This window comes from Cyprinodon variegatus, unplaced genomic scaffold, assembly GCF_000732505.1.
Source record: "Cyprinodon variegatus isolate N-32 unplaced genomic scaffold, C_variegatus-1.0 Scaffold1062, whole genome shotgun sequence".
Taxonomy (NCBI): domain Eukaryota; kingdom Metazoa; phylum Chordata; class Actinopteri; order Cyprinodontiformes; family Cyprinodontidae; genus Cyprinodon; species Cyprinodon variegatus.
The window spans coordinates 88,483-97,146 of NW_015151515.1; the positions used below are offsets into that span (position 1 = coordinate 88,483).

General features: G+C 35.1%; 1 protein-coding gene across 2 annotated transcripts; it reads left to right on the top strand.

Moving 5' to 3' along the window:
* The first annotated feature begins 228 nt into the window (after positions 1–228).
* Positions 229–7,229, top strand: fam3c (family with sequence similarity 3 member C). 2 transcript variants are annotated; one of them, XM_015399973.1, is made up of 10 exons: positions 229–328; positions 678–734; positions 821–925; positions 3,020–3,046; positions 3,704–3,827; positions 4,192–4,250; positions 4,332–4,382; positions 4,458–4,542; positions 4,687–4,813; positions 6,480–7,229. In XM_015399973.1, exons 2-10 carry the CDS (start codon positions 719–721, stop codon positions 6,567–6,569), a joined length of 684 nt encoding a protein of 227 aa, XP_015255459.1. In that variant the 5' UTR covers positions 229–328; positions 678–718; the 3' UTR covers positions 6,570–7,229. The 2 variants fall into 2 exon arrangements, with proteins under 2 accessions (XP_015255459.1, XP_015255461.1); XM_015399975.1 differs by having other exon boundaries at positions 317–423.
* Positions 7,230–8,664: the final 1,435 nt, after the last annotated feature.

Genomic DNA, 8,664 nt, shown 5'->3' on the forward strand with positions numbered 1-8,664 from the left:
TTTAGAGCTTTGCATGAGACTCCAGGTTGCAGTATGATAATTCAAACAAATGAATATGCAAAAAATAAACTATCAAATTAATGTTTGCTGAAACACACTTTGTTTCAAATGCATTTTATTTGAATATGGTTTAGGAGACCTTAAATGAATTTGCATTCATGTTTACCAACATGCATTGCAAACTATCGATTTTGCGACAGAGTGACGCATCTTTCCCCTCTATCTGCCCCGCGGCTCTCCTCGTTTATCTTAACAGGAAGCTTCAGTCTGTCGGACAGCCAGCAGCCTTGTTACCACAGAGATTTTTTAACCGTTTTTCCTTAAGTTGGTAAGAAACTACAACCACGTTTACTAAATTAACCGCCAAGTGACCTAGAGCAACATTTATTTTAATAGCAGCTAGCAGAGTCAGACACAGACAAGGTCAGTTTAACGGTTAAAGATGGTTTATGCTAGCTAGTTAAAAAAAAACAGTTTTCTGTTGGTATTTTAATGTCATATCGTAGTGTTTTAGTTCCTCCTTTATTAGCAAAATGGTTCAGGTCAAATATATTTCGTTTTTGACACCAGCAGATTAATTCAGGGCGTATTAGCTTAAGCTAACTTCAACATTTAGCTTCTATTTTTTTACGCTACGTGCTTAAAACAACTTAATGATTTTATTTTACAATTTTAAGGTTGTTTCCTAGAAGGAAACCGTGGCGGGAGGCTCGCTAAGATGTTCAGAGCTAGCGGTGAGTACTTTTCCTCGACGTTAAAGGTAAATATATTAGCTTTAGTGGTTATCTCTAATAATGTGACGTATCTTTATCTTCTACAGGCATATTGAAGTTAGCGGCGCTCATCTTAGCGTTCCTCCTTGCTGTCTTTCTGGCTTTCCAATTGCTGGAGATTAACGTGGAATTTAAACTTGGGAGTATGATGTGTGAGTAACAAATGGTTTAACCTGTTTTCATTCATCCTGCAGGAAGTTACTGAACAGTCACAGTAAAATATGAAGGGCTTGATGACTGTCATTTGTTTTCCTGTACGGATTTGTGGTTGCTCTAACTTTTATACAATATTTTTAGATATTATTGGAAGAAAATTACATTTTTCAATGAGTTGACTGAGATAGTGTCTTCTAGACATTCCCCAAAGACACCACCACAGCAGTGAAACATGGTGGTGGCACTATCATGCTGTGGGGATGCTGTTCTAAGATAGGAAAGTAGAAGCAGGAAACAGTTGATACATATAGGTAATGGAGTGTTGTGCAGAATTAAAGTACAGTGGAATCCGCTTATAGTGGTCACGTTGGTCAAGAGCCAATTTGAAAACTACAAGCGGTTGATTACTATATCCGAATGTACCATTATTTCACTTATTTTTTATGCAGAATATCATCTAAATGCCATTTTTGGGGTTTTTCAATGAGAAAAGTGAAATGAAACGGATAACTTCCGCATTTGCTAAATTTTATTACAGTACCATGTAAGTTTAATTACAGTATACTGCGCTGTGCACAGACATAACACTGGTAGCCTGGCGTCGTCGGTGCATTTTCTTTAACAACAGGGTTTCTGCGGCTCATGAAAAATCATTAAAAGTCATTAAATAATTATTTTTTAAATTAAGGCCTTAATTGGCATTAAAATTCATTAAATGTGATTATCATGGCATTTAAAATGCTTTATTTTCGTCAGATATATCAGATATAATTGGTTGATCGTAAAGCTGTATTTTTGTAAAAGAAGCTCAAGACGGAGAAAAAGCTAGAGAATGGAGAAAATGCAAATTTTAACAAACGGGGCTGGAAAACAAGGAATTCGGGGCATGATAGAATAGACATTATTTATTACTGCAGGTAATGCATGCACGGTAAAGATGACGAAGGATTTTGGATTAAAGAGCATTAAAAAAGCATTAAATTAGAGTAACTAATTCCTGTATAAACCCTGAACAAGTCAGAAGTTTGAAACAAAGGGCTGCATTTGGCAACAACATAGAAGATAACTGCATAGGCTACAGAAAATTAAAGCTAGCCTACATCTGTTTTGTGTTGTGGATCTGCTGTTCCGTATAAAGAAATTACTTAACATATTTATCCATGGTTCCCTGGATCGGAGTATTGTCCAATACAGAGTTCACTTCTTTTACAAAATTAGGTAAAAGGTCAAAGTTTTTGAAACCAACATGCAGGACGACCAGTCTTTAAAATGCAAACTTCATTCCTCATGTCAGCTCTGGAAGGGACAGTCTCCACATACTAATCCTCCTCCTCCTTGCTGCACGCAGCACTGCTAACCGCACTGAAACGCTCTTGTACCTCCGCGATGATGTCCTCATCAGTCACAGGCTCTGATACCAGGTGATGTAATCACTTTCGATCCACTTATTAAATATTTTTGCACGTTTATATTCATAAAATGGCCAAAAACGAACACTATAAGTGGATTTCTTGATTACTGTAAACAAATTATTTAAACAGCATTTGTATAGAAAGGATTTTGTCCCAAGCCTTTTGAACACTATATGCAGTTGATTATTATATATCCGTGTCCACTATAAGCGGATTCCACTGTACATACAATAATATCCAAATGGTGGTGTAATGGATTAACTGGATTCTATTAAGTTAAATCCTTCTTTGTCTGTTTTGGATTTGGTTACCACATTAAATTGATCAAGACAAAATGTATGTACGTTTAGAGCTAACTTCCTCAATATTGGGGGAAAATAGATATTTATCTTAAACAGCCACGGTTAAGAAATAAACTAACAGGTGAGATGATGGTAGAGGGATAATAGCAGGTAATATGTTTAGAACCTAATGTTCTGGGAATCTAGAAAAAAAAAGCTTTGGGGTTTTTTCCTTGCTGTGGAACAAACAATAGGTATATCTGATGTTAGATAAAACAAATCTGACCTTAACCTATGTAAGGAGAAAGATTAGCTAAATATAAGGCTGGATAATCTGTAAATGGTTACATTTTTCTTCAATTTGTCCTCTTTAATGTGACCTTTTTCTGCTTTTCAGCCAGATCTTTGCCAGTAAATGAAGCACGTAGGTATCTTTAATTATTAATCAATAATTTTATTCACTTTTTTGCTAAATAACTGTCATATGATGCAATTTGACCCTTTCTTCTATCCTTTCATGCTAGTCAGCATAAGAATGGTAATGATATGTTTGTCAAACTGCCCATGTGAATATTTCCTCTTCGGTTACTGTTGATAATGACCAAAAGAATGCATAGTTTACCCTTGTATGTTTAGCACTTTGGTATATTTGTGTTAGGGTTATTCTTTAACCTTGTATCTGAACTCCTGGTAAATGTGTGCAGAAAGCCTCAAAACCACCATGTTTTATAATAACTGTAACATTATGCATACAGAAACTCTTCAATAACCCCCTACTTTGAATTTTGGTAACTTAATCAGCATGACAGGTCTGATTATGCCCTCATAACTTCTGCAAATAGGACATGATGTAATTTTCCATGTTGAGGACATTCCTTTTTTCCTAACCTTGAATAATTAAATGTAATAATTCCATTTAATTTTTAGTGTGGGATTATCTTGGTGTAATTTAACCGTAATATTTTAAGGCTCATTGCACATCTTTACCAGTGGTTCCAGTGAGTGTGGTATTTATAGGTTCTTGTACTCTTTATCTGGGCTTGGTTTTATTTGCTTTGTAAATGGAACTTCGTTTTCACAGAAACAAAGCCAGCTGTACATAAATGTGGACTTTCCAAGGCATGTCCACCTGGACACTTTGCCTTCAAGCTGGCAAGCGGTGCCGCAAGCGTGGTCGGGCCTAGGATGTGCCTAGAAGACAAATTGTAAGTGGAAATTAATCTCCAGAACTTTGAAAAGCATAGGAAAACAAAAAGTCCCCTTCTGTTATTGCTTTTAGGTCTAAATACAATCCTTCTGGTGGCATCACAGCAGGATCTACTGTTGTAAATTTACACCCTCACTCATATTACTGACCCTGATTTCTTAGGCATATTCATCTTGACTTGAACTTTGGAATAATACAGCTCTATATGATACCCTGATGAAAGCCTTAGACTAACATTTTATAGTGTCAGGGTGTGTTACCCTGACACTTCTTGGGTCATTTCCTTGTTCCTACTGACAAAAGGCCATATTGGAGATAAAACTAAAAGCTCTAAACACACGTTCTGCCACTATCTATTGTAGATTAATGAGCGGTGTGAAGAACAATGTTGGGAGAGGGATCAACATTGCCTTGATCAATGGTAAAACCCAGCTTTCCAAATTAAAATAATACTATAATAACTAATTCTATTCTAATTCTAATTCTTTTCTTTTATCTGTAGGAAAGACGGGAGAACTTCTGAAGACTGCTTTTTACGACATGTGGGCTGGAGGTCAGTACGAGTTTATTTCTGCAGAGGGCTTGTAACAATATTTGCACAAATTTAACAGCTTGTAACTTTCTTTAGATGTGGCTCCACTTATTAAGTTTCTAAAAGAAATTGAAGATGGGACAGTTGTAATGATGGCTTCATTTGATGACCCTGCATCTAAGTAAGTTTTGTTATTTCCTTTTATTATTTTTTTATTCTGTTGTGTTGATTTTTATTCTGTCCACCTGAATTAGGCAAACTATGTACCTAAGATACTAATGCAGGTTGTGCTGATGAAGTTCTCTGTTTTTTCGGGGGTCTGTAGACTCAATGATGAAGCCAGGAAGCTGATTGCAGATCTGGGAAGCACAGCTATCGCAAATCTGGGGTTCCGGGATAACTGGATCTTTGTAGGAGGGAAAGGCATCAAGACCAAAAGCCCATTCGAACAGGTAACTTAACTCCTATAATCCCACCACCTTCATGCAGATCTTCTTCTTCAACTAAGTAATAAAACAAACAAAAAAAAAACCTCACAAATGATTAATGCTAATGAAATAGCTGACCATTTGTAGATGTTGGTATTCAGAAATGTCTGCTTAAAAATAACAGGTTTTCTAAGAGGCTCATGTTTTCCTAATTTTTTTTTAGCTACAAACCAGAATCATTTTCTCAGTTCATATTTTGCGTTCCAAGTCACAAAGTAATGTAATATTTAAGGGGGGAAAAAAGTATTTATTTCCACCAAATAAAAGTCTAAAGTATGGCAGGTATCTGATGAGACTATCCTTAGCTAATACTTTTGTAGAACCAATTTTCCTCACAGTTTTTGCCAAAAAAGGAAATAAAAGCCTTATAATAGTGATGGAAATCATTATAACATGATTAATGTTGCATCTCTAATGCTCTAGTATAAGCTACGTTCACACTTAATGCTCAATTTTGATTTGTTTTTGTGAAATTCGATTCTTTGGGTGGTTGTAAACATTTCCAAATATATACGACTTGTATGTGATGTCCTGTGTGAACTGCTTTCATACATTTTCACTGTTCTGCATGCGCAGTACAGGACGCAGTGATGTCTCAAGTAGCGAGTGTGCTCTGTGTTCATGGAAGTTAAAATAGATGTTTGAGCTAGAGCAAATCTAGTGATCTGTGTAGTGATTTCTTCCGTCCTGCAACAGGTCGTATTTGAAAAGATCAGATGCGTATCAGATTAAGGACCACATAACCAAGTGGCCTTGGTCGCATTTGAAAAAATTGGATCCGTGTAGTTCAGAATTTCCTGAAAAGATCAGATAGGGGTCACAGATTTGGGTCACTTCAGTCGGCAGTGGAAACAGCGTTAGTCTTAATTTGGATTCTAAAGGTCACAAATATTGCAACGTATGATCTTATGACATTTACAACAAGTTAATTAGCAGATATTGTATTAGAATGAATGTGTTTTAATTTAATTATTTCAGACTGTTTCTCCAGTGAAATTTGCTTTGGTTGTTTTAGTAAAGCTTTTGAATGCAAGAGAAAATAATCAACTTAAAAAATATTAGATAAATATACTTTTAAATCATTTATTTTTTGTCATGACTGGGCTCATAGTCCTCATTTAATCACAAACATCTAGATTTATACTGAGATTAAATCACACATTTGTGGGCTCTGTTAACTAATTATTGCTTCTGAGGAAACTAGATTTTACTCATAGGAATCAGACTAATAGTTTGATATTTTGTTGTAAAACCTTTTAAAAACCATGTATTTCTATTGCCTCCATATTTTTGCACGACTTTCTAAAATTTTATCTCATGTTATCCTGAAGCACTCTTTAACCCAGTGATCATGTTTTTCTTTTCCAAATGCCTGCAGTCTTAGCTTCCATTTGGCCTTGATCCAGTAGAGTTTAATGCAACAGCTCAGTGAGCTCACTGCCCCCTTAACATATCTAAATGGTTGCTTGTATGCCTGTTTAAGACCCATTGTTGTTCAGTAAGATATCTTGTTTCCATCTTCAGATTATTTAAGTTGGAAGGAACAGCTTGTTCTCTCTTCTGTTGCTACCTGCCTCTTTTTGTAAGTGGTTTAACAAACAATGAATTTTTTTTGTTTCCTTCTCTTTAGCACATAAAGAACAGCGCAGATACTAACAAATATGAAGGCTGGCCCGAAGTGCTGGAGATGGAAGGCTGCGTGCCGCAGAGACAGGACTAAACCAAGCTTCTGTGTCAGCAATAGTTACCCAGCAGTGTATAATCTCAACTGTTCATTTTGTATCTCCTTCCATCTGTGTTAAGACTGGTTCAAGTTTTTTTTTCCGTTAAAAAGGGTTATATGCTTTGGCATTATAGATTTGGGCACTGTTATTGCGTTTGTTTATAAAAGAAAAATAAAAGAGCTGTAAAATAAAGCTCTTAACATCTTGAATCTGTTTGGATATGTCCAGTTTGACAGAATTTGAAGTGCACTGGATCTTAGAGGTTGTGTTAGTTTTTTGATTTGTTTTCATTATCTTCCAATTTATTTGAACCCAAAGACCTGGCTTTCACAGACTGTTGAGTGTTTGCACTGATGGAAAGTAATGTATTCTTGTCCTCATGTTTTTCCTGGAGGATAAACTTTCTATTACTTTTCTATACTCTGCCTTAATATTTTCATGTTTTGTAGCAAATAAGTGTCCAGATTCAGTTTCCTTTCCGAATTACTTTTTAGAAAATTATAATTAACTTTTGAAATTGTAACCAAATATACCAAAATTCACTGTGAAATGTGTAAATATTTCTTTAGACAAGAGTTAGCTTATAAAACCTTTAATTTAAAGAACATGAAAGCAGTAATATAAGTTGATGGAACAAATAAATGCTATTGAAATTGTATCCTTGGTTTGCTCCTCTTTTAAAGTTGCCTCTATTGAGGGCTAAAAATTCTGCTGTTTTACACCCAAGTTAAGAGAAGTTAAACAATGCCCACACATTGCTTTGATGATAGTGAACAAGCCATACATGGTAGTAGGGCTGAAACAATCGGATTAATTGTGATCAATCAATTATTGAAATAATCGTCAGTAATTGATTAATCGTTAACTGGAGTTTAGAAACTCTAAAACATGCCTTTAGCTGACAGAGTAACCCACTTATAGCAGTAATTATACCAAAATTGTAAAACATAAATGTGTAAACATTTTGCATTTGAGATAAAAAGCTCTTTTTTAATCTGTTATGCTCTATCCACAACTGAAGTGGAAAAGTTTTAGTTTCACCTGGTTTAATTTAATAAAAAAAAAAAAAAGCTTCTTTGAGAAACCTTTGGCTGTCAGATTATTATTCAGTTAATTGAAAAATAATCAACAGATTAATCGACATGGAAAATAATTGTTAGTTGCAGCCGTACATAGTAGAATCAAAAAATGTTTTTATTGCAACTATGCCATTGAAAAGTTGTAGCTCCATTAAATCAAGCACTACGGAGAGGAAAGAGTTCAAACTTGGAAATGTGAGGTTATTACTGTATTTTATAGGAGGAACAGCTTGATGAACAGTTCATTAACTTTGTTATTTTGGGTTTAGACGTACGCCTTTGTAAAGGATGTAACACAAAATTGTTTTGTTATAGTACGTCACTGGAGAAAAAAAAAAGTACTTGCAACTTCCCATTGCTAAGGCCTGCATGATAATCTGAGAGGATTTTCCATCAGTAGAACAATGGAGCTTCAGATTGGACAGGAAAGTCAAGCCTTTGCTGCTGGCTATGTGGCGGTGCTGCAGTGGGTGGTGATGGTCTGGTCTTTGAATAGAATAGAACAGGATGCTGCAATTCACATTCCTGTCTTAACAAAAGAGAAAAAGGCCTGTCTTTTAAACCATCCTGCATGTTTCCCTGATCTAAACCTCTTATCTAGGAATTTAAGAAAAATGGAGGTTTAGATAAGTGCATTACCCGGTATGTAAAAGGAAGTTCTTTCTTCCAAACTAAAACAGGACCTGATAATTACAGAAACACAAAATGTGTCCTGAAAGATCAGCTGAAAGTTACATTTTCATTCATGGGCTTTTTTTACTCAAAATGAAAATAATCTCTCCTAACATCTTTTAATTCACACAAAACATTTACTCAAAAATATATGTTTTTATCCTCTTTTTAGCAGCAGATTCTCTGAATGTTATTTTCCCCAAATAAATACTGTTTTTTTGTAAAGTTCATTTAAGGCTAGTAAAGATCAGCTCTTAATAACTAGCTAAAACATTTAATAATATAATCTTAGCACAATTTTGGCTTGTTGTTGCTTTTCTACCAGTTAATTTAAAAAGGG